This window comes from Hyperoodon ampullatus (assembly GCF_949752795.1).
Source record: "Hyperoodon ampullatus genome assembly, chromosome: 2".
Classification (NCBI taxonomy): Eukaryota; Metazoa; Chordata; class Mammalia; order Artiodactyla; family Ziphiidae; genus Hyperoodon; species Hyperoodon ampullatus.
Genome location: NC_136915.1, coordinates 149,554,200 through 149,579,730, shown reverse-complemented (window position 1 = coordinate 149,579,730; position 25,531 = coordinate 149,554,200). Strand labels below are relative to the sequence as shown.

Here is a 25,531-nt window from a genome sequence, read left to right as displayed (position 1 = left end):
CCCCTCGCCGGGCGGCCCTCCCCGCCCCTCCCGCCCCTCCCTCCCCTCCCTCGGCCCCGGCCTCCCCAGCCCTGCTGGCCCTCCCGCGGGCGAAGCGGCACTCGGCACCGCGCGCGCGCTGACCAGCAGCCGCCAGCCGGGACCATGGGCTGCGACGTCCGCGTGTCAGGGCTGCTCCGCCGCAACCTGCAGCCCACGCTCACCTACTGGAGCGTCTTCTTCAGCTTCGGCCTGTGCATCGCCTTCCTGGGGCCCACGCTGCTGGACCTGCGCTGCCAGACGCACAGCTCGCTGCCCCAGATCTCCTGGGTCTTCTTCTCGCAGCAGCTCTGCCTCCTGCTGGGCAGCGCCCTCGGGGGCGTCTTCAAGAGGACGTGAGTGCCCGGTCCGCGCGCCCGAGCGCCGCAGCCCCCCGACCCTTCCGACCCTTCCCACCACGCTCGTCTCTGCCCCCGCGAGGCTCGGGCCGCCGGTTGTCCCTGCCTTCTGGAAGGCAGCGACCACCCCTCCCCGCTGCGCTAGCCATGCCCAGCCTTAGCTGGAGGGCTGCTTCCCTCCCCCACCCCAGCTCTCCCCGCAAAACTCTCTCTGGCGACTGAAGGTGACTTCTGGATTGTTTATTTGCCTTCGCTCACCCCTGTGAGGGCATAGACTCAGCTCTCACCCCTCTTCTCTCCCACCCACACCCCGAGGGAGAGGGGTGAGGGAGTTTGCAGAGGTGGGAGGGTCGCCCTCTTGCACAGCAGACCTGAGGTATGTCTGCAGCCCCTGCTGCCGGGGGTGGGGGACGGAATTGGAAGTGAGGTGGAAGGAGAGGGAGTGTCACCTCAGGGGCCGTGCCCAGTGCCAGAGCTGGCTGCGGCTGGACAGAGTGCCCTGGGGCGTGCTCCACTCAGATCCTCAGCTCCAGATCAGCTGACACAGGGTGTCCCTTCCCCTGGGCGGCTACGGGGCAGGTGGGTCCTGTGTGGTCCTGCTCCTGAGGGAGCCAGGGTTCCTGCACTGGCCCCTGGAGGTGGCACCCTTCTGCCTCTGAGACAAACAGGACCTTAGCACTTGGGTCCACGTAGGGGAGAAACAGGGTGACTCACCCATAGCTTAGTGAGGTGACTCTCCAGCTCTGGTGCCAGGATCCCCATCTGCTTTCCCCCACCCCATGTTACTCCTCCCTGGCCTCTGCCTGGCATGGCCCCCAGAGATGCCCCTTTGGACACCATTGCAGAGCCTCAACCTCCCGGCTCAAATTCGACAGGGCCACCTCCACAGAGCCCTTTGGAAAGGCAGTAGGATTCACTCTCCTAGTGCAACTGGGAGAACAGACCCAAAGCAGGGGCTAGATGACTTGCAAGTCAGAGGCTGCTGGAGGTTTCCCTAGTCCTGGCTTCTGGCTGGGTGGTTTCCTGGACTGCATGGACTCAAGCAAGCAGACGCCTGGGAACAAAACCACAGCTGAAGCCTCTGGGGAGCCATTCTGCGCCAAGGGCTCTGCCCTTTGGCTCACTGCTAGAGGTATCTGTGAGGTGGATTTCCCCCTCCACCTCACTTCTAGAGCTGATGGAGAGGAGCATAGGTGTCTATACATATAGACCCCACATTAAGCCACCCAACTGACAAAGCATCAATTAAGGAATGATTATCCCCACTACCAAAATCCTTTTGTAAACCGAAGTGTCCTCTTGAGAAGCAAGTCTCCTTGTGTACAATAGTGTTTCTGGGGGTTTTGTACAGGATTGCATGCATGGGGGACTCCAAAAATCTTAAGAAAAAGTTCCAGATCCTTTCTAATTATGCCTAGACGTTTAATTAGAAATCAGTCAGGGTATTTTTCTGGTTTTGTTTTTAAGTATTTTGACTTACAAAAGCTCCCTTACCTGGAACTTTTTAGGAGCCTGTGTAATGCAAAGAACAAGAAAGGGAATGAGGATCATTCTAAATGGCAGGTTGGCATGCCAGGCTTTGTGAAAACAGCAGAGATACACAACAAGCTGGGCCAGCTCTTCCTTACTTGCTTTGTGCCTCCCTCAGGGCTCCTTACTCAACGAGGGGCTCTGAACAGGCAGTGGAAAGGGTCTTGCCTCAGGAAACTGGCTCACAGAAAAGAATGATCATGGTAGCAGTAATAACTAGCTTTATTGAGTGTTTAGGGGATGCCAGGCACTGTTCTTGCTTAGTACCTCGCTTGTATCAATTCATTTAACCTTCACAACAACCCTGTAGAGTAAAAAAGCAAGCTGACTCATAGTAGTCAGCTTCAACTCTGAAAGGTACAAGTTATACCCTATACTCACCAGGCAAAGGCATGGCATGAGTATCCCTGTGTGTACTTATGGGCTGAGTATTCCTGAGCTGACACTCCTGGGAAGGAAACTATGGGCCTCTGGGGCTTCCGGCTGGGATCTGAGGGGTGGGGGTAGGGTGGAGTAGGGGGAGTTGTCCCATCAGTGGTTCAGGTTTCAATTCTGAACTTCAGTCCTCCCACCGCAAGACAAAATGTCTTAAAGAACCTCTTCCCTTGGTTAAGAGCAAAGTAGACTTCAGTGGAAATAGAGGGACATCACAGAGGTGGCCTGTGTGTAGACAGGAGTCATCACCCAGCTAGGGCTGGACAGCTCATCGCAATCCTCCATCCCCCAAAGCAAACAGAACCTCCACCAGCCCTGAGACCAGCCTCTAGAGCTTGATTCCTTGGGGCTTCACCACAAGTTAACATGCTAATACCACTGCTAGTGCTTTCAGCTTACGTGATTACTGCTGGTGCAGCTAGTCTGTTACTGCAAGAGGAGGGTTGGCTTAACAAATTGGGACGGGAGGGCCAGCTGTTGTGCGGGAGTGGGGAGAATTGCGGGATGACACACACCAGGGAGAGGAGAGTCAGGGCAGCACTCTTTCTCTAGGATTCCTGCTCAAGTCCTGCCTACTCCTTGGCCCAGACTGAGTTCCAGGGCTGAGCAGAGTTTCTGGTTGCCTCCAAAGGGACATACGTTAGAGGGACTGGGTGTAGAGAGCCTTGATGTTAGAGTGGGTGCAGAGGAGGGCAGGAGCCCTCCACTCAGGATGGGACCAGCTCTCTCTCTCTCTTCTGACATTGACAGAGATCTTGAAGGAGGCCACCACATGCAGGCCAAGAGGGAGAATGGTGCAATTAGGGCCAGAAAAACCTGAACTAGACCTTCCTTAGAAAAACCTTGCTTATCAAGAGCAGGAAGCCTTTCAGAGAAGAGAAAAACCCAAAGCCACCTGGTGGGCAGGGTGTATAGATATGTGCTTTGTCAGATAGGAAAGAGGAGGGGTATTTAGACAAAAGGTTAGGGTTTTGTTCCTGGTTTCATGGGGACCTGTTTAACCACCCTGGGCAGTTTGGGAGACCCCTTTATCTCAAAGGCATCAGGGCACATAAATGGCTTTCAGAGTTTCCCCAACCTTTTCCCAGCCTCACCTGGGCCTCTCCTCTGCACACATGCTCTTAAAGGAAGGCTTGAGTTCTTCTCTTTGCTATATTAACTATCTCTTTCTCTACCTTTCTTTTTTTTCTCAATTTCCTGCAGCCCTGCCTTCCCAATACCTACCTCTGACTCTCTCCTGCCCACTGCATGAAACCCAATCTCCATGCAATGTTCCCCAGGCCACTATCTGACCTACTTCCCCAGGATGCTGGCCCCCTGTGGTTCTGGGATCACAATACAAAAGCCAGTTCCCTTCTCTGAGCCAGACCCTGGTCAGTCTCCCATCTAGAAAGCCTCTGCCTCTCCCTCCAGCAGCTTGTCCACCTTTCAGCATGTAGCAAACGTGGGCTGAAGGTCTCCTAGGGGTCTGGCACCAGACATGGTTCTTGGCTTAAAAATCCATCTCTACGTGGGAGGTAGCATCTGACCCAGCAATTTCACTCCTAGGTATATTCCTCAAAGAACTGAAAACATGTCCACACAAAAACTTATACATAAATGTTCATAGCAGCATTATTCATAATAGCCAAAAAGTGGAAACATACCAAATGTTCATCAATGGATGGATGGGCAAACAAAATGTGGTCTCTCCACACAATGGAATATTATTCAGCCATAAAAACGAATGAAGTACTGACTCATGCTATAACATGGGTAAACCTTGACAATGTTATGCTAAGTGAAAGAAGCCAGTCACAAAAGACCACATACTATTATGGTGTCATTTATGTGAAAGTTCAGAGTAGGAAAATCTATAGAGGTAGAAAGTACACGAGTAGTTTCCTAGGGCTGAGGGTGGGGTGCAGAGAGGAATGGGGAGTGACTGCTAATGGGGAAAGGATTTCTTTGGGGGGTGATGTAAATGCTCTAAACTTAGATTGTGGTGATGAGTTCATAACTCTGAATATACTAAAAAAAAAAGCCATTGAGTTGTACACTTTGAATAGACTAATTTTATGGTATATAAATTATATTTCATTTTTTAAATTAAAAAAATCTCAAAACTCATCTCACCCTTTAATTCACTCATTTAACAAATATCTCTTGAGCCAGACCCTGTTTTGGGGGTGAATATGACACAGGTCCCTACTCTAATGGAGCTTACATTCTGGAGGATCATTTTAGTGAAATGAAGGACATAAGGCAGGGTAAGGATGGAGAGTTACAGAGTTGGGGGTTACTTTAGCTCAGTGCTCAGGGAAGGCCTCTCTGAGCTGACACCTGAATGACAGGAGAGAGCCATGCAAGCAAAGAACATGGGGAGAGGTGTTCCAGGCAGACAGAGCTGCAAGTTTAACCAGTGTGTAAGGAGCACTCCCTGCGGGTCCAGCACCCATTGAGCCAGGGAACGTCGTCATGCAAGGGTGCTCCCCTGATCTGAGTCTAACAGGGATCCCCCCAAAGACAGGCTTCCTTGCTCCTCCTTCTGGGTCCCCCCAACCTTAACAAAGGGTGTCAGGCAAGCTGGGGTGTCAGTGTGGGGGGACCCAGTGAGAGGGGGACCTTTCCCCCTGCCCCTCCCTCAGTCTGTCACCCCTTCCCTCTCGCCCTGGCTTGCGCTGCAGTCTCCAGCCTGCCCTCACTCCCAGGGGGTGTCCTGTCCTCTGGTTCCTGTCCCAGGCCCCGCTCCTCTCTTGGGAGACTGCCGGGCCCTTTTGGGGGTGGAGGGGAGCTGGGGATGCCTCTGACCCCTCCTGGTTCTGCATTCTGCCCTTTCCCTGGTCCTTCAGGGAAGGAGATTATCCATGGGGGACAGGGGGAATCCCTTGAGTAAAAATGTGAGGAGAATGTGAGTGCCGCCCTGGGGTCGCTCACCCCGGTGGCATGGGTCTGGCCCTCAGCAGCATTCTTTCCCACCCCTGGGCAGTGGAGGGCTGGACAGCTGGCTGACATCTTACTGTTTTGCTCAAGCCCTTCCCCTGCTTTGGAGCCTAGCAGCCCCTCCTCTTATCACAGAACCAGGAAGGCCAGAGCAGGCACCCACGGCAGGACAAGGTGATCACATGTGCCCTCTGGGTAAGGCAGAGCACGGGGGCTGACAGGTCCGCAGTGTGCTCAAGGTCACGCAGCCAGCTGGCAGGGCAGGCACCTGGCTCCCTGCTTTCCCTTGCCCGTTTGCACCTTCCGTGTGGAGCCGTTAATAAGTAACCTGGACGTTTCTCAGGCTTCCTGAGGAAGGGTTCCCTAGACTGTCTTGGGGGAGTGGGGCCCTTCCTCTCATTGGCCTGAATTAACGTCAGAACCCAGGGCCAGGGGAGGGACATTCCACGACACCACGCTGGCCTTTTCCTGGATTGGGAGTCAGAAACTGGGTCCCCACTCAGCATTACTCGCTCTCATCCCTGTCCGGGCCAGCTTCCTGATCTGTAAAATGGGAGGCAGGACTCTTTGGTCCTCGGTACCACTCTGGCAGTCAGAGGGCCTGGCAGCAGGAATGGGCGGGGCGGGGGTGTCAGGCAGCAGCTGGCTCCAGTTCTCTGACCCTTTCTGCCCAGCGAGCCTGCTTCTCTGGGCCTGATGGTGCTCTTTGGGGCAGCCCAGGGCCTGCAGGTGGCCGGGAGGCAGCTTGCAGTGAGTGAGCACAGGAGGACCGACTGTGACATCTCACTCCCTCTGCAGGCAGCCTCTTGAGGCCGTGCTTCATATCCCTGATTTATAGCAGAGCACCTGAGGCTCAGAAGGGCTAAGTGTAAGTGGCTTGCCGTGAGCCGCCCGCTGGGAAGTGGCAGAGGTGGGCCTAGGACCCGTCTTCAGATTACAAATCCCACCACATCCGTGCTGCCAAAGCTGCGATGACATTATTATTCCATAATTTTCAATTACCCACTTTCCTGGAAGGGGCCATTGACCAAACCATTAAGTGACCAAGACAATCAGTGTATTTCGGCCTGGCTCTGAGTTGTGTCTAGGACTCCTTGTTTCTTGGCAACAACATACCATTCTAAAGAAACTTGTTCAGACTGATTTTTGGAATGACCAGGCAGAGCCCTGCTGAAACAACTGGGGAGGGTGGGCAGCCTGGGATCCAAACCCAGGGTTCGTTGTGGGTCCCCACTTACTGGGAACAGGTCTCCATCTCCCCCGCCCCCCCAACCTGCTCACCCCGCCCGATACCCCAGGAACGCAGCTGGCAGGCTGCAGGGTCAAACCATGGCCCTGGGGTTGGCAGGAGTCACAGGGAGGGGACTTCCCAAGCCAGCCTCCCTCCAGCCTCTCCTTTCCTCCTGTTCTCTTTTTATCCCTCCCTCCTGCCTGTCACTGGGCCTGGGAACGAAAGAGCCCCCTTTGGGCACCGAGTGTCCTTCTCTGGAATAACAAGGTGTGAGGGTACCAATTGGAGAGAGGAGAGGCCTGGACAGGGCTGCCCACTGGCCACCAGCCCTTCCCAAACCCCATCCCCGTCTCCTGAGCCTCCTGCTGTTCCAGTCAGCACCTTCCTGGCAACTTGGCCCACTAGACTCTTTATCTCGTTCCTGGGTTCCTCGTTCTTTATCTCGGACCTGAACAGGCCTCTCCACAACACGACCCTCTTGTTCTCCCTCTAGTGGCCGGGGTGAAGTGAGTCTCCCCTGCCCCCTCACACACAGCTCTGAGCTGGGAACAGACAGGGGTCATGATTGGTAATCTCCAATTAGCAGATCAGCCTGGAAACAAGAAAATGAGAAAATAAAGAACTGCTGCTACCAGCAGAGCCCTTCTGATAAAGGATTTCATCAAAGATGGGGCGAGATGAAAAGCTGAGAGCCAACAGGATCAGAGGCAAGAATCTCCAGGAAAAGACAGTCTGAGGGGTCTCTTGGGGCCTCCCCCTTTTCCTCAGTGAGCTGGAAACCCAGGTCTTCTTGTCACAGAAATACCAACACTCCCACCTCCACCCCTCCAGGTCCGGCAGCCAGACAAAGGCACCTGGGGCTCTCCACCTCCTCATAATCTGAGACACTTTCCTCTGCAACCTCTCCCTTCCAGAACCTGCTTGCTGCCCACTCTCCTTCCCCCCACGTTAGCCTTTCAGACTGGCCCCAGAAAATATGAGGCTTCCTTCCTTTCTCCGAGAGTCTGCTTACTGGGCGGAGTGTACCCGAAAGACCGGACAGAGCCTTAGGCCTCCACCCATGTGTTCACTCATCCATTCACTCGCTCAGCCTGCTGCTGTGGGCTCCTCTGGGGGAAGGTCACCACTCAGACACCTCTCAGTGGGGCCTCCCTTCTGGACACTTGCCAGGCACAGAGTCCAACAGCTCTGCCCATAGAGGGGTCACCAATTTCCCCAAATACCTCGGCTGTGGGCTTTGGTTCAGGTAGCTCAGGCCTGGTGCCTGCAGAGGGCCTGGCATGTTCCATTCGTGTGTGGGGAGGGCACTGCAGCCCGGCTCAGCAGCTTTCCCCGGCCCCCCTCCAGGCTCACGCATGTGGCACGGCTCCCTGAAGGCGCTCAAAGCCATTCCCCTCCCACCTTCCGCGAGAGAGATGGATATATCTTTGCATATAATTGTTTATAAGCAAACAATTTAAAGTTTAAGTAAATGATACAAAATCACTTCTAAGTCCAAAATTAGCAGTTACGCTGTGTGAAGTGTCCATTACATAGTTCTCACAACCACCCTGTGTGGTAGGGATGGTTATCTGGGCAGACTCAGACATCTTGCCCACCACCCACAGCTAACGAGTGACAGAGCTTCTGCCACAGCTCCCTTTGCCCTTGGACCGGAGGCGAGGGGAAGCGTCTCGGCTTCCCCGGGGGCCACCCAGTGAGCGGAGGACAGGGTGGGGGAGTCTTCCTTCGAAGGGCTCCGGCCCCCCTCCACTGACCGCACCCTCTGCTACTGCAGCCTGGCCCAGTCATTATGGGCCCTCTTCACCTCTTCTCTGGCCATCTCCCTGGTGTTCGCCGCCATCCCCTTCTGCCGAGACGTGAAGGTGCTGGCCTCAGTCATGGCGCTGGCGGGCCTGGCCATGGGCTGCATCGACACCGTGGCCAACATGCAGCTGGTGAGGATCTACCAGAAGGACTCGGCGGTCTTCCTCCAGGTGAGCCCCCAGCAGGCGTGGGGCTGGGGGCGGGCAGGGCACAGGGGAGCTCCCTCAGCCCTCTCCCCTGGGCCAGGCGTCTCCTCCCCGAGACCAGGACGGTGACCCAGAGAGAGTAGCAGGGTCAAGTTCAGTGTGACCGTTTCCAGCTGCACCATGCTGGGCCGTTACCTCTGGACTCAGATCTCTTTATCTCTAAAATGGAGTGATGATCCTGGCCTGCAGGTGGTCAGAGGAATCTAAGTGCTAATGAGAAAAGGTACTTTGTAAGTTGGAAAGGGCGTGATGGAAGGACTTGGTGTTTTCTCTCATCTCCTCCCTCTGTGTTTCTTCTTCCTTCCTTCTCCCAGTTACCCAGGATTCCAGTCCAGCCCTTCCCTTTATTAAGCCCCCTTCCCTTTGGGGTGTTAACTGGTGGATGCTAACTTGGGAACAGCCCCCAGCTGGTGGTTAAGCTTTGGGAAAGAAGAGAGAGGGAGGGGTTGGCCATTGTCACCAAGTTATCCCAGGTGGGAAGGTGGTGACAGGAGCTTCACTCCTCACCTCTCTTGCCTCCCACCCTACTGCTCCCAGGCAGGGGCTCCCCCGATGGGACACAAGGTGGGGGGCAGGCAAAGCCTGAGCCATGCCTCCACCCACCCCAATTCTCTTCCCTTCCCAGGTTCTCCATTTCTTTGTGGGCTTTGGTGCACTGCTGAGCCCCCTTATCGCTGACCCCTTTCTGTCTGAGGCCAACTGCTTGCCTACCAATAGAACAGCCAACACCACCTCCGGCAGCCACCTGCTGCATGCCTCCAGGGTCCTGGCCCACCACCATACTGGGGCCCAGCCTTGGTCCAACCAGACGCTCCCTGGGCTGACCCCACAGGACGGGGCAGGGGTCCGCGTGTCCTACGCCTTCTGGATCATGGCCCTGATCAATGTGAGTGCCACTGGGGCAGGGCTGGGTGGGGACTAGTGGACAGTCACCCATACCAGTCCATACCAGCTCCCAGTACAGATTCTTCTGTTTCTGAGAAACGTACTGGGGCTGAGATGTGCTTTCAGGAAGGCAAGAAGAGGGGAGAACTGACCCCCGGGGATTCATCTGAACACAGGGGGTCGCAGGAGATCACCTCTAAGGTCCTTCAGTTGTGACATCCTGGGATTGTGATTCTCGAGGGAGGTGAAACAGTGAGCAGGTTTAGTGCAATGAGATCAGGGTCAACTTCCAAGTCATCAGAGGTTCCCTGGGGAACCAGCTCTTTTCCTCCAAGGCCAGATGATGTAGACCCTGGGACAGCACTGCAGGACATACCAGGCTCTTCTCCAGGGTCCTCAGTCACTAGTGGGATTCTCCTGTGCCTGCTGTGAGGTGGGCCCCTGTGGAGGCTGGAAGATAGACAAGATGACCTCCAAGGGACCCTGCCTGCCAAGGCTGCCCTGGTGGGAACAGAACAGGGAGACCACGTCACTGCGTCTGGGTCAGATACCAAGGCCCTCTGCTCCCAGCTCGCATCCTCCCCTGCTACGTCAGGACCGACTCTGGTCTCTAGCTGGAAACCTCCTCTGGTGCCCTGTGGCCCAAGTTAGCCCAGGCTGGGGCCAGAGGGAGAGGTGGGACACACTCCCCGCCAGCTCCTCTCCAGCTTGGGAAGAATGGTCGTGAACACCAGCAGCACGCACTGGGGTGGGGAGTATTCCAGGTGGCCATCCACCTCGCTATGGGATGGAGGTGCCACATGGTTTGTCACCCCAACTTGGAGTCTGTCTTTGCTCTAGGCAGACTTGTTACCTACTCCTCCTGAGGCAGGTAGGCTGGGCCTCAGAGTGATGCTATACACGTAGCATTGAAAGAGGCCTTTGAGGGCACCCAGTCCCACTTAAACAGCAGGGCAGGGCTGTCATACCATCACTGGCTCAAGGGCCTGATAAGGGGCTAGTAAGAGGCTTGGCCAGGCTGGAACCCTGACCCCCAGCACAAGCCCCTAACAGCTGCCCTATAGTCCCTGCTCATTTTCCCTTCTCTTTTGTAACTTTCCCTGTACCAGATTCTTCACTGGGGGCTCTGAAAAACATACCCCTCTCCGTCTGCTCCTTTTCCTTTCTGTCCATACCCATCATTGTTTTGGAAACAATGCAGCTTTGGGCCTGTGCCCTCCACAGGGGACCTACGAAGGCAAAGAGCACTGTCAGTACAATGTCAAGGCTGAGACTCTGGGACCAGGAAGCCAGAAGGTCCAGCCAGCTTAAGCCTGAGGTCTGTTTTCTCTTGCCCCATGAGGTGCAGACTGGAGGCACTTTGTTTGCTGCAGGATTTCCGGACTTTTTCCATTGGTTTGTATCTGAAGATAAACAGCCCACCCCAGAAGAGAATGGGCTGTGCATGCATGTGGGCAAACACATTCACACAGGCCAGCCCACCTGGCATTCTCTGACTTTAAAGGTAGAGCCTACCTTCCCTGAATGGGCTTCTTATAAAGATCCGGTGTTTTCCTGCCAGCAACGTTAGCCAATCCTCTGTGAAGTCCTTCCCACCACCCACCTCCCTGGAGAGCCCAACCTGCGTGTGCACACCTCTTATACAGCTGTTTCCCCTTGGCCTTCCCCCAGGCATTCTGCTACCACAGGCCTCTTCGTGTGGGTTTCCTGTTTCTCCCATCAAACTGGAGGGAGGGCTTCACCTCCCCCATCAGACCCGGGACTCCTGAGGGCTGTCTTGTGCATTCAGACCAGATTTATGGCTCTAATGCTGCTGGGGTGTGTCTGACTTATTTATAAGTGGAGGGAGGCTCCCAAGGTGCCCACAGGGAGGTGTCAGCACAGGGGTGGCATTCAGGTGACTTGGGAAAATGTCTGTGTGAGCCAGCCTGCCTCCAGGCGACGGGGAGGCTTCCCCAGAGCAGCACTAGGCAGGGGCTGGCAGCCCCCTGATGTCCGTCTACCAGGCCAGCTTCGCCTGCGAGCCCAGAGCAGCCCATTAGCCCCTGGGACACTTCCGCAGTTCCCTGGGCTTCCTCTCTTTCTGAAGCGAAAGGAGTTGCAGCAGGAAGGGCAGAGGTTAGACTTGATGAAGAGCTTCCTGGCAGTGAGGGTGGTTAGACACAGGCAAGGCACCTGAGGGAGGTGGTGAAGGCTTCTCCAGGCAACCTCAGGAACAGGAGACATTTCCCATTCCTCTGGGGAGTTCATAAAACTGAAGCGGCTTAACATAAATATCAGTGAGCATGACACTGAGCTCTGCATGTGTGTTGCTCACAGCATGCATTTTTCAATCCAAAGGAGTCCCTGTGTCTGTTTTCCCTGAGGATACTCTCTGTACCTTCATAAGGTATAACGTCACCCAGAACAACCCCTGACATGGAGATGGCACTGGTCAGAATCAGGTTGCCCGGGCGCCAGTCTAGCGCTGCCTCAAGTCAGCTGTGTGACCGGCACTAACGCTCTCAGGTCTCTTCCAGTTGTAACAATTTTGACTAAGTAATAACTTTGAGCCTCAGTTGCCCCACCTGGAAAATGGGGTTAATGATTTCCCCCCAGCACGTTTTACAGAACTCTGATGAACAAAAGCCAAACTTCTTTGGAAAGCATCACATGCTCTACCAGCATGAATGAGTGTGAGGGGCCTTGCTCCAGCCCTGCTCAGGACAAGGATGTTAGAAAGGAGTTTATCTCTAGCACCTCCTGTGCCAGCAGAGGCCCGGTGTGAGTCCAAGCTTTGCATGTGACAAGTACCTGTCTTTTCAGGGAAATGACTGTGGTTAAAGTCGGGCAGCAATTACACCAAGCCTGCCCAGGGGTCAAGGCACCTGGCTGCATTTCCCAGGTGGGCACCGTGGGAAAAGAGCTGTCTTCTCCCAGGACTGTGCAGACATTTGCCACACAGCCACGTGGAGGTGTATGCGGCAGGCCAGGCATGGGAAATGGGGACCCTAATGGGAACAGGGCTCTCCTGACCCTCTGCCCACCCCCAGCTCCCGGTGCCCATGGCTGTGCTGTATCTGCTGTCCAAAGAGCGGCTGCTGACCTGCTGCCCTCAGAGGAGGCCCCTCCTGCTGTCTGCAGATGAGCTCACCCTGGAGACGCAGCCTCCTGAGAAGGAAGACACTTCCTCGCTGCCCCCTAAGTTTCACCCAGGTGGGGGCTCTAATGAACTCTCAGGCTCATGGCCCCATAACGAGGCTTCCCTGGTAAGCCCTCCCACCCAGAGGGAGAATGTAGATCACAGGTGAGAATGGTTGGGGAAGAACCCTTGGCACTGCTGGTCTCGGGAGGCAGGAGATGGAACAAACTGGCCAAGAGAATGAGGAAGGCAGACTCCTGGCTCCAGCCTGCATTCTACCTAACCCCTCCTGTGTGACCCTGGGCCAGTTACCTGACCTCTCTGAGCCTTGCTTCCAACAGCACTGTGAGATGGACAGGGACTGTTCCTAATAGACAGTTGGAAGCTGGAGAAGGTGGGAGGCAGTAAGTGGTCTCCCCTCTGCCAGGGCTCTCCTGACCGCCGGCCACTGTCCCTGGGTGCGCAGAGGAAGGGAGCAGGAGCTGAGACCTGTCCCTGCTCTTCTCGTGTCTCATCCAGGGCACGAGGACCTGTTCCACTGCTGCCAGAGGAAGAACTTCAAAGGAGTCCCTTCTTCTTTCTTCGCCATCCACATCACAGCCGCCCTGGTCCTGTTCATGACCGACGGCTTGACGGTGAGCCTGCCCTTGGACGGTGTCCCTTATTGGGCAGCCCCTTGTGCCCCCTGAGCCTCAAGTCTGGGGATGGTAAGAGAAAGGAGGAACGTCAAGGTTTCCTAGAGACCTCACCTGTACTACAGTGGGTCCCAAAATTTAAACCGAGCACAAGTCCCAGGGGAGAGTCTCTCCAGAATTGAATACAGCCCCTTGGAACTGTGGTCTCCTGTCTCATTCAGTTGTCTTTATTTTCATGAACCCTGTGGATAGGGGCCTCTGGTTTGTTACTGAGTGTAGGCTCCCCGCATTTTTTAAAGGGGCGGTGTCCTCTTCCCCCAAGTAGAGGTCATGCCATATAAACTCTAGGGCACTCTGCCCCCTAGAATACAGTCGAAGCCTGGGCTTCTCAAGCCACGTGGTAACCAAACTACAGGCGGGACCTGGGCCCAGCTATTCAGTCCACTAGTGACCTCTGTTACTCTGTTTAGTGCCTTTTTCCAGAAATCTCTAAGGATTAGGACAGTTTTGAATGGCTGATTGATTAACTGGTTTGCCATATGAGGGACTCTCCAAAGAAAAGGCCCTAAAAACCTAGATGACCTGGTGGCAAGTACTCGTGACAGTATTGGTTGACTTCCAACTCTCAGTGTGACCTTGGGCAATTCACTTCCCTCTGCCCTCTCATCTGTAAAATGAGATGCCTATACACACCTTTTTTTCAGCTGCAGCACCCTTCCTTCAACAAAAAACCTTCTGTGGGATCCTCATAAATAAGGCATGTAGTGGAACTCTGCTCTGGTTGAAGGCGGGGACAGAGTCTGCATGACCAGACCCTTCGGGACCCCCGTGGGGACCCAGAGACACCTTCCTGGATCCCCTAGCTCCTGCAGGCACCGTCCGTAAGCTGTGGTGCCCAGGTTCCACTCTCAGCTCAGGCCTGTGTGTGCCGCGTGGTCTCGGCTCCAAACCCACCCCTAAGCCTCCAGCAGCAGGACCAGTCCCTGCCAGCCCACACCACACCTGCCCCAGCTAGGCCTCCTCTGCGGGGGGTACGCTGCAGGTGTGCTCAGCAGGCCCTGTCTCCCCACAGGGGGCATACTCCGCCTTTGTGTACAGCTATGCAGTAGAGAAACCGCTGTCTGTGGGACACAAGGTGGCCGGTTACCTCCCCAGCCTCTTCTGGGGCTTCATCACTCTGGGTCGGCTCATCTCCATTCCCATCTCCTCAAGAGTGAAGCCAGCTACCATGGTTTTCGTCAATGTGGTAAGTGGCCTCCTTTCACTTTTTGGAGACCCAGAAGAACCATTCACTCTTGGCCCTAGCACTGCCCCAGGACATTTGCTCAGAACTGGACTCTGCCAGCAGGTGAGACATGTAGAAGTAGAGGGAGGAGAGGAGAGGAGAGGGATGCTGGTGGGGAAGGGATGGAAATCCAAGGGGTGGAGCCTATTCGTGCGATCTTGGAAAAGTCCTTTCCCCTCTGTGGGGCTCTGATTTTGTACCCATTGAAGAAAGGGGCTGTAGGAGAAGATTAGTGCTGTGTCTGGAGCAGATCCCAGCTGACAGCCTGCAAGGAGTAGAGAGAAGCAGGTGCTGGCCTTGATCCTCCCTTGTTCAGCGTGGTGCCCAGCTGGTCAGAGCCCTATGGCCAGTGGAGGCCAGGGATCCCTCGGCCTTCAGAATCACCGTCTCTGGGCTGGGGCCTGGGAATTTACATCTTGCAGCTCTCCCAGATGATTCTTAAGTAGCCAGACTGGCATGCAGGATGGCCTTCAAGGAACTGGTCTGCTCCAGAGGCAGGAGGTCTGTGTGTCCATGCCACCATCTATGACAAAGAGGTCCAGACTACAGATTCCTGTAAGGTTGTCTGGCCCAACCTCCGACCAGGGATTGAATCACCTCTGTAATATCCCTTCCAAGGGGTCCACAGTCTGTCTAAACACCCCCGAGTGACTGGAAACGCACCACCTTTCCAGGAAGTCCAATCCACTGTCGGAAAGTACTTCCTTGAGTTGAGTTTCTAGTGGAGAGAAGGTTGGGAAATAATGTAGAGGCTACAGAGGTCAAAGATCATGAGCCCCAAGAAAGGCCCTTGGATTTGGCCTTGTGCTGGTTGATGACTTTCAAGAAAGAACTTTCTGTTCAATGTAGATGGGAGGTGGGGGGAGGGGCGTAGAAGCCAAACTCAGGAGGTTGAGGGTGGGAATTCCCTGGCAGTGCAGTGGTTAGGACTCCGTGATTCTACTGCACGGGGCACGGGTTTGATCCCTGGTGGGTTCGATCCCTGGTGGCCTGGGAACTAGGATCCCGCAAGCCGCACAGTGGAAGCCAAAAAAAAAAAAAAAAAAAAAAAAAAAGAGGTTGAGGGTAAGAAGGAAGTGGAGGTGTGAGAATTGCAAATAAGTCTGTGAAGGGAGTCTTGTTTGACAGGAGTCAGGTGGTATGAGCGTGTTTGTAGGCAGAGGAGAAAGGCAGGAAGCCTGTAAGGAGGAGGCCTGTGAGGATAACACGTCAGAGAGTAAGTGAATGAAGAAGGCCAGGGGAGAGGGGACGGGGTCGAAGGACAGAGGCGAAGGAAGTGCTAAGCTTAGTAAGAAGAGCGCCCCTGTTCTGTGGAGCTGGGGTGATGGTGACGTGATGCAGGCAGAAAGACTCCTGAGGTCCGTGGGGTGGAGAAGAGCGAGGGTACAGGGGCTGCTGGTGGCCAGACTCTCTAGCACATGAGGCCAGCTGCTTAGAGAGAAGACAGTGGGTATGACTCTGGGTTGGTGAGAAAAGGAAGTCTGAAGCCTCCACATGAATTAGGCACTGATGATAAACTCACCCGGGGTGCTGGTTTTTAAAAAGGAAAATCAGATTTCTGGGTCCAGCTCAGACTTGGTGCATCAGAATGCCCAGGGGAGGGGGCTAGCAAACTATATATTCAACAAACACTCTAGGGGGTTCGTGTTGTCAAGCAAGTTTGGGAAAACACTATCCTAGAGCAAGTGATTCCCAAATACATTAGACCCACTGGAGGTGCTTTTGGAATATACAGATTCCTGGGCCCCTACCCCAGAGATTCGGATTCAGGGAGCAGGGGGAAGTGTGGAGGGGAACCTGGGTGTCTGAATTGTTTTAAAGCTTTTCAGGTACTTTTCGTGGGCAGCCTGTTGGGACCACAGCTGAACAGCCCTGAGCAAGCCCCCAGATGCTGCAGCTGCCATGTCTCGAATTCACTGCAACTTCTTCCCAGATTCCGCTCATTTTAAAATTAAGGGTCACTCTGCTCTTGATGTCCTCCTGGATCTCAACAACCACTTACTGGTTAATGAGTACACACGTGGTGGTGGGGGGGGTGCTGCGGGGAACTGCTGGGGTGCCGAGTTCTATAAGATGAGGTCTCTGCCTTTAAGGAGCTTACAGTTGGCTAGGGAAGAAGATGGGCAGGGGAGAGGGAGCGTGTGTGTCCCGGTGCAGAGGTGAGGATGAGGGACCGGTAGGGAGGTGAGAAGCAGGATGACAGCCAGTCCGCGCCACCGACTGAGGAGGGGGCCACGCCGAGTGGGAGCAGAGTTGGTTGGCAGAGTTGCTAATTCGCCCTTGGCATCCTCAGTCTTCTGTCATGCAGGCTAACTTAAGAGAGTTAGGTGTTTTTAAAACTTCCCAAGTCTAGAGATTTTCCGGGCGACTCTTCAAGGCTTTGTTTGTAAGGTCGGAGCGGAGTAGGAGCTAAGCGTTTCTACGGCATGCGCGGTACGCTGTTTGCGTGAGGTCTGGCCGGGCTCCCCTCCCCCCTTTCTCCTATTCTCAGGGTTTCCTTGGCCGACACCAACTGGGGAAGGTGCAGTTCCCATATATTCCACATGGGGGCGCAAGGGTCTCACAGCGCTGCCCCTGCGGCCGGAGAGGAACTTTTCAAGTGTGGAGACGGACTGCTGGTTTTCCTTTCTCCATGACCACCCAGCTTTTCCCCAATTTCTCATCGCCTTCGTCTCCGCCATGACAGGTCGGCGTGGTGGTGACGTTCCTGGTGCTTCTTGTTTTCTCCTACAACGTCGTCTTCCTGTTCGTGGGAACAGCCAGTCTGGGCCTGTTCCTCAGCAGCACCTTTCCCAGCATGCTGGCCTACACCGAGGACATCCTGCAGTACAAAGGTGAGCCCGAACGCCCAAGAGCGAAGAGGCACTCCCTCGGGCCGGGCGCTGCTTCCTCCCCGCAAGCCCCTCTTCCTGGGGTCTTCCAGCTACAAGGTCCCTGACCCACCTCCTCACAGAAGTGAAGGCTCCCCTCCTGACTCTGGGGGCAACAGGCTTGTTCTGGCCCACGTGTCCCCCCCACCCCATTCAACGTTATACCGGATCATGTGATTTCAGACCACAGAGAAACAGTAAGCATCTCTTTCCCATTTTCTTTTTCCCCCGTAGCGGTGTCTAGAGACCCACAGCTGGCATCTTGTGTAACACCCATGTGCTGGAAATAACAAGTTCAAAGAAAAGCAAAGTGGCACAGGAAAAATTATAGCACAGGAAAGGGGTTTTATAACTTATCAGTAAAAGGACCTCTGTGTTTTGTTGCTATTGTGGATGTTGTTTGAAACAGAGAAGTAGAACAATGACTCCACACCTGATTCAGGGTTGTGCCTAGCTTCCTTGATGTCGGAAACCTCTGATTCCCTCAACGAGTCTCCTTCCCTTTCCGTAGCCCGCCAAGGGCGTATAGCAAAGATCTTTTTTAAAAAAATAAGTTAATTAAAAATAATTATGTTTTGAACACATTTAACGTTACCCTCAGAAGTAATCAGAGGTGCCCTAGAGTGTTGGAAAACCAGCACTAAAGATGAGTGATTTCTCTAGAGCAGGAGTGGGGGCCGTTGGTGTGGGGGGTTGCGGGGGGCGCCAGGCAGGGTCAGAGCAATGAGAGCTACATCCCGCTCATCCGCTGAGTTGATCCTGAGACCTGGGTCCTTGAACTCAAAGGATAATCCCCAACCTTCAAACGAGTAAAGGAAGTAATGAAGTAATGTTGGTATCACCTGTCACATCGTATATCCCACAGAGGTTGAAGTGATTAACAAATGTTAGAGTTTAATAAGAAGAAGAATGTTATGTTGGTTGGTTCTGCTGCAAATGATCACTCAAATCGGTCCTCTTCTTTTCTCACCATCCCCGCCTTAGTTCAACCACTTAACCTGTTTGGAATAGTTAAGGGTTCCCAGCTTTTCGTAATTTCTAATCACTCCCATCCCTGCCTTGGCAGGTCTTGGCTTGTCTCCTGGCCTTCAGATTTGCCTCCATCAGTGGTTCTCACTGCTGGTTCCACATTAAAATCACCTGGAGCCTTTGTAACAAAGCCCAATGCCTGGGCTTCATCTCCACGAAGTCTGATGTTAACTGGTCCAGAGCTGCTGAGTGATGGTAACGTGTAGCCAGGGTGAGGAACACTTACTGGGCCGTCCTCTACACGGCTCCAGGGGGATTGCTTGGAAACACAGAGCTGCTCACAGCCTTCACATCTTCTGTGGAGCGCTTTTCCTTTCTCCAGCCTTCTCCCTCCCTGCTTCCCCTCAGAGCCCGCCTTCTAGCCATGTTGAATTACTTGCTATTCCCTGACGGCACAAAACCCATTCTGTATCTCCACACTTTGGCACAAAGTGAACCCTCTGCCTGGAATGCCCTCTTCTGTCCCACCCTCTCATCTGCCTGCTCAAGTCCCTCCCCTTCCCCCCACTCTGGGAAGCTTCTCTGACCCCACTGGGAAGGTGTGCCCCCCTCCTTTGTACCTGCCTCTCGTGTTTGTCCCACCTCAAGGCTTTTCTACCTATGTTATCTGTGTCCTCTCCTTGACGACACGCTCCCTGAATGCACCAGCAAGGGACAAGGGCAAGAGCATGGGCTTTGAGGTCATCAGCAGATCTGAAGGTCAGTCCTGTCTCCACACCTTCTGGCTCTGTGACCTTGTGCAGCTCAATTTCCTTCCCCTTTCTGAGCCTCAGTTTTCTTATGTGCAAAATTGGGATGCAAATACCTTCCTGTGAGGATGGTTTTGTGCACTAGAGGAAATGTAAAGCTCTTGACTTAGCAGCGTAACTGGCTCACAGGTGATCAGTATATATGTTAACTCTTATTATTCATCTGAGTACCCTCAGTGTTTAGCACAGTGCCTGATGCATAGCAGGTACTGAAAGGTTTTTGAATGTATGAGTGGAACAGACAGTGGGTACCACTGACCAGTGTTGAATCTAGAGATAGCTTCATGGAGGGGAGGGAACATGAACTGCCCCAGGGTTTGGAAAGTCGGAGGAAAAAGGAAAGGCATTCCGGGGAAGGTTGGGGTGGGGGGCAGTGAACAGGGTGAGAGCAAAGGCACAGAGACAGGTATAAATGTAAGTGAGGAACTTGAAGGACAGGAGACAATGGCGACCTCTGATTCAAAAAACACTAAGTGTCTACCGTACGTTGGCCACTGTGCTAATATTAAGCAGTGGTATATGCCACTGAACTAAAATTCAAGGCACATCCTCTCTCATGGGCTTCCAGCCTATAGAGGGAGGCTGCCTGATAAACAGGTGGGAGGTGGGTGAGGCACCTGAGAGTAGAGTGCAGGGGGCTGAGGGAGCACAGAGGAGGAGCTAATCCAGGTTCAAGGACGGGGCTGGGGGAGAAGATTATGATGGAAATCTCAACTTAAAAGATGAACAGGAGTTTTCCAGACAAAGAGGAAGAGGAGGAATGTTCAGGAGGGGGTGAAGGCATGTATGAGAAGCTGGCGGTGAGAGTGTGTGCAGGGTCAGGAAACGGAAGAGGGTTTCTCCTGACTGGAGGGTAGATTGTGAGCAGATACTGTGACAGTCTGAGCTCTCAACGGGGGCAGATTATAGAGGACCCTGCAAACCACATTAAAGCATTTGGACCTGATCCTGATGCCAGCGTTGAAGGGTTTAAGCGGAGAACTGGCCAGCGCTCTGCCGAGCACTCACGTGTCTTGCGTCAGTTATCCACACAGCCACCCTGCGAAAGAGGTGTTGTCGTGCCCATTTTACCGAAGGAAACCAGGGCCTAGAGAATGGGAAGGACTTGCCTAAGGTCCCATGGCTAGTAGGTGATGTAGCGGGCTTGGAACCCAAGTCTGACTCTGAAGCTTGGGCTCCGAAGGTCTGTGCCATGTTGCCGGATTGACCAGAGGTGTGGCTGGTCAGCACGATGCCAGGGCAGTGAGGACACTAGCCTGCCTGGCAGAGGAGATCAGGAAATCTTTCTGGAAAGGTAGTTGGCGTTCAGATTGGGAAGGGCCCTGAATGCCAGGCTAAGCAACTTGGAATTTACGCTGGAGACGATCGTGAGCAACTGAAGGTTTCAGAACAAGGAAGGGATATAATGACAGGTAGGACCTAAGGAAAGTTAAGAGCTAAAGTCTGAGAAATCTCAGGGATCCAAAGTAGTCCTCTCAGGCAGCTGTACCACTTTCCAGAGGCTTCCCGGAAACAACCTGGATTATGCCAGCGGACTTCGGTCTCCTTAACTTGCTATTACTAAGCCAGATCCTTCTCTTTTGGTTAGGCTGTGCGACCACAGTGCTGGTAACAGGGGCAGGCGTTGGTGAGATGGCCCTCCAGATGCTGGTTGGTTCGGTATGTGGGGAAACTCGGGGTGGGGGGAGTAATCAGGGAGCGCTCCTCCAGGCAGGTGAGAAGATGTGGCCAGCCCCCACTGTCCCTTCCCTGAGCCTCCCACACAGCAAGCGGGAGCCCCACTCTGTCTCTGTCACCTGTTTCCGTTTCCGAGACACCCTTGAAAGCTGAGCCTCCAAATGTGGGACCCGGAGGTGTAAAGGGATGCTAGGTATTGTCCAAAGCAAACACAAGCCATGTCTGGGAGCAGGGCCAGAGGGCCCCGTGGGAATGTTTAGCTCTCGGAGCCTGGGATGGGTTTGGGCTGCAGGCGGAGTTCCTTTCCATCCCTCTCAATCCACCACTCCCTGCCCCACCTCTCTTCGCCTCTGGCCACCTACAAAGGGCCCAGCTTTCCTGCCCGACTCCTGCCCTGATCAAGGGCCCAACTCACCCAGTTCTCTTCAGACATACCCACGTTTCATTCGTTCATCAGGAAAAAAAAAATCCACCTACTTTTTATGGAAGACTGTAATGAAGATATTGCTATGCTTCCTTTTACAAAGGAGGATACTGAAACTCGGAGAAATTAAGCAACTTGCCTTCAGTCACACCTGTAATAACCAACAGAGATGTCCATACTTATGTCTTTCAGTCTCCAAAATCCCTCTAATCACTACTCAGTTCTCCTTCCCTTTTCTTTTGTCCTGCTGGACAGGAGGAAGAGCTACATCTTACGCTACCATCTGCATTGAAATGACGTGATGTCATTTGCTTCAGTGTAATCTAGTGCAGGGAAGAAGGGGTACAGAGGGGTACAGAGGAAACATACTAATTACTAAAGTTGGTGATGGGTCCATGGGGATTTCATATGCCACTTGAGTATATGTTTTAAATTTTCCATAATAAAAGGAGATATATATATATACACACACATATATATCATAATAAAAGGATATGTATATATATCTCTCTCCTCTGCAGAGTTCTGGTCAGGGCTTGAGGGTATAGAAACACCTAATATGATTGGAGTTTTAAGGAAGATATGGAGATTTTCAAAGGTTCCAGGACACAGAGCTGAAAGGGACTGCAGGGGTCACTGGGTCCAACCTCTGCCGTACAGCAGGATTTCTGCCACCTCCAGAAACATAACCTTGAAACAAGGCCAAGATGTCCCTCCTACCAGTGTTTCTGTCTATTGGCATGATGGGCCAGAACTTGACTGAAAAACCTGCTGAGGCCCGAGAAGGCTGCTTCCTCCAATACATCTTTATGTGAGGTTTTGATGGCCTGTTTCTCTGTGTTTTCCCCTTTGGCAGATATTCCAGGCTCAGGGCAGCTATAGTTTCCTGGTCTGTGGCGTGATCTTTGGTGGCTTGGCTTTTACCTTCTATATCTTGCTCCTGTTTTTCCACAGGATGCACCCTGGACTCTCATCAGGTAAGGAAAGAATCTGTTTCTACACAAGAGGAGGAAAACAGAGCAGGGGGGCACGTGAGAGATGCTGTGGATCTTAGCACGCCACAAATGATGTTCTGTTCCAAGTAAAATGCAAGGAAATGTTTATTTTTCTACAGCTTCCTTTTCCCCTCTTCCTGCTTTGCCCTGCAATTGTCTGTGCTGGGCTCTCAGGGCAAGAGGGAACGGGATAGGCTGACTCATGGTTTCTCCATCAGGAGAGGGGCATGGTCTGTGAACTGGCTTCCTGCATCCCACCAGACCAGGGGACCATGGGCCAAGAATCGCATTCCAGCCTGTGCTGAGCACTGAGAGGCAGAGCCTGCCTCCTTGGCTGGAACTCGGCCCAGCAGCCTAATTGGCCATTTCTTTGCAGTTTGGGACTTGACTCGAGTCCAAATCTCTTTTTCAAAAAGAAGTCCTTCAGGCCAAGTGGCAAAGAAAAGCTCCTTCAGGGCAGAGACACCTCCTAAGAATAGTCTCGCTCCTGGAGACCCCAGGCAGGGAGAGTCCCAAAGCTGTTTTCATAACCCTGAGCCCTCACCTGCCTTTCCGCCCAGAGCCCTCAAAGTCCCAGCAACTGAACCAGCTGTGCACATAGCCAGTTCTTAAGAGAAGGTGTCCAGGCAGAACCCTTATCCTCTTCATAGAAAGTAAAATACCAATCACAAAAAGACTGAAGGGTCAGGCATCCATGGTCCTATCTCTCAGTAGGTGGACCTACACTCCCTTTAAACATCAGTGTGGGCCCCCCAGTCAGCACACACTACATCCTTGTGCCTGAGATGGCAGGTACCAGAGTTGTTCAGTCCAGCACTCGGCACAGGGCCTTCAGTTAGGCCACTGTTCAAGAAAGCTCTGATGAGTATCCAATGAGTAAGACTTAATGAGTTCCCTGTTCACGGGAGACAAAAAAAAAAAAAAAAAACATATCCCCCAAGCCCTAGACACTAGTCTCAGCAAACTGCCTCCACCGACTAGTCTGCCATAACTTGTAGGTCTGACTTTCCACTCGGCTCCCTAAGTGAGCCATTGAATGGCAGAGAAACAAAAAGTAAGCTCTCGGGATGAATAAGGGCTAGTGAATCAGAACTGCTCAAACATGCTACCTGTTTTTTCTCTTGTAGTTCCTACCCAGGACAAAGCACTTGGAATGGAAAGCCTGGAGTGCTACCAGAGGTAAAACTAGATGAAGGAGGCTGGCGAAGACTTCCGGCCTCTTGAGCACCAGCTCAGGTCAAAGGGCGGAAGAAAGCTGGGTTGGCAGCGGAGGCAACCTCTCGATGCCTTGGTTCCGATCTTCACTAATTCTTGGTTGGGTAGAAGAAATTAAATTGAGTTCTGGTACCTGGGTCCTCCCTGGGCAAATCATTAGATGTTTACCTGGCTATTCAAGTTACTCTCCTCTTCCCTGGCTCAGACTTTTGGTAAGAGCGGGCTAGGATACCCAGCTGGGAAGGAAGAAGACAGCTAGATGCTTCACTCCACTGGCCGCCTCCTTCAAGGACCATACCCTGGGTTTGAAGATCACTCTTGGTTGAAGTTTGAAAAAATAAGTTGAAATTTTAAAGAGCGATGATCATTGCTATATGTAGATAGACTTTAAATTAATCAAAACAAACCCCAAGTTATTCCCTGGCATGCTCAAGGGATTTATGTGCTTTTACTTATTATAGTCCAAAGGCCCTCCAATTCCTGCTGCTGCTGTCAGTAGTTCGTCTGTAATCTAAAACATCGAAAGGAAAAGTTGAATCTTGCTGCCTTTGGGGCACTTCAGTGGTATGCTGGGCTAGCTCATACCAGCTTATAAAAGCCAATTGTTAAGTTTTCATTTTGAGAGCTGGTTGTTAAACACAGCCATTATTTAAAATTAAATTAGAGAAACTTATTACCTTTGTTTTTAATGTAATTTAACTATAACTATTCAAAACTCATCACTTCCTAACTTTTTTATACCTATGCTCTTGAAGTTATTTATTGTGCCTGCAGGGTAGAAATATTATATAAAGGTATGCTTCCGTGTATGTCTTTCCAACCCCACCTTCAGTGATAACATGTTAGTGGCTTGAGATCAGCCATGGTGGGAGTATTTTCACCACAGAAATTGGCAAAAGCTACAAATCATGGCTTTATTGTCCCCTTGGAGAGCCATTTGATAAACATTTACCAGCATACCACTGCTAATCATCAATGCTCATTTGTCCAGAAGTTGTCTGGGAGAATGGGATAGAGTTTCTGCTTTTCTTACTGACATTGAATGGCTTATAAAAGGTATAGAAACAGCATTAAGAATTTCTCAAAAATACCTAATTTAAACTTTACATCTTCTATAGGGAAAAAAACTCGTTATATCACGTCAGAATTATCTTTAATATAAAGCTGGATGACTGACCAATTCGAGCTGTGCAGTATACTGAAAGCAGTGTCTGTCAAGGAGTATCAGCTCCAGATCAAATCCTGTAGTAATACAGAGACAGAATGCAAACTCAGCAACTTGGAGCGGTTAAGAGTGCTGAGACTTCTGTAAGTAGTGAAATGGCTATCCCAGTGGCTGTTTGTGTGTTAGTTTACCAGCACTTTCTCTGTGTAAATACAAATGTACATGTATAAATATAAAATAAGTGGATCACGGTTCTCAATAACCTGTCCAAGTGGAGCAGTTCACATGCCCCACACCAAAGGCTTGTCCTGGAACCATCGGCATTGTCATGTTAGCCAGCTCCATCTGCCATCAACGTGGCGTCACAGTGAGAATCTGGCTATAGAGAGAGACCTGGTTGAAGCCCTGGCCTCACCTTGTAGCTATGTGGCCCTGGGCAGATCACTGAGGCTCTTCCAGCCTTGCTTTTTTGCATCTGTAAAGTGACATTTCTAAAAGAACCTTACCCTACCTCAAAGGAATTCTGAAAGAATTAAGTGAATTTGTGTAAAGCAATTATCATATGCCTGACATAGAAATTTGCTTAATAACTGTTAGCAATTTTTATTTTTAAAACCTCCTCGTTAGCAGCTTAGAAACTGTTCATATGTTTGGTACATATTTATTGTAAATCAAACAGATCCAAATTCTTTTGAAAGCTGGTGGTCTAGGGGTATAGTTTTAACTATGCCTGTAAATACTTAAAAGTATTAGATGGCAGCCAGACTTACTTGTGCAATCTAACCAGAGTGAGTGACTGACCTGGGGAAAAAGAAAGCAGCTATATTTTTCTTGTGGTTTTTTCAAGAAAACATCCTTTTTATACAGATTTAGAAAGAAGAATCAATAGCTATATCTAAGGTGATCATGATTAATTTGTGAATATAGAAAACAAGATTGAAACAAATCTAAGAGTACCTTTCCTAAAATAAAAT

The 25,531-nt window shown here is 52.3% G+C and overlaps 1 protein-coding gene across 2 annotated transcripts; it reads left to right on the top strand.

Annotated features, from left to right (window-relative positions):
- Window positions 1-144: 144 nt before the first annotated feature.
- MFSD4A (major facilitator superfamily domain containing 4A) lies at window positions 145-23,619 on the top strand (the record flags this gene model as incomplete). 2 transcript variants are annotated; one of them, XM_079698207.1, is made up of 11 exons in its annotated part: window positions 145-374; window positions 8,273-8,471; window positions 9,133-9,393; window positions 12,425-12,587; window positions 13,033-13,148; window positions 14,221-14,394; window positions 17,120-17,267; window positions 20,670-20,740; window positions 22,039-22,159; window positions 23,305-23,356; window positions 23,598-23,619. In XM_079698207.1, the coding sequence occupies 11 exons, from the start codon at window positions 145-147 to the stop codon at window positions 23,617-23,619; spliced, it is 1,557 nt and encodes a 518-aa protein (XP_079554333.1). The 2 variants fall into 2 exon arrangements, with proteins under 2 accessions (XP_079554333.1, XP_079554332.1); XM_079698206.1 differs by lacking the exons at window positions 23,305-23,356; window positions 23,598-23,619 and having other exon boundaries at window positions 22,039-22,236.
- Between the last annotated feature and the right edge of the window lie 1,912 nt (window positions 23,620-25,531).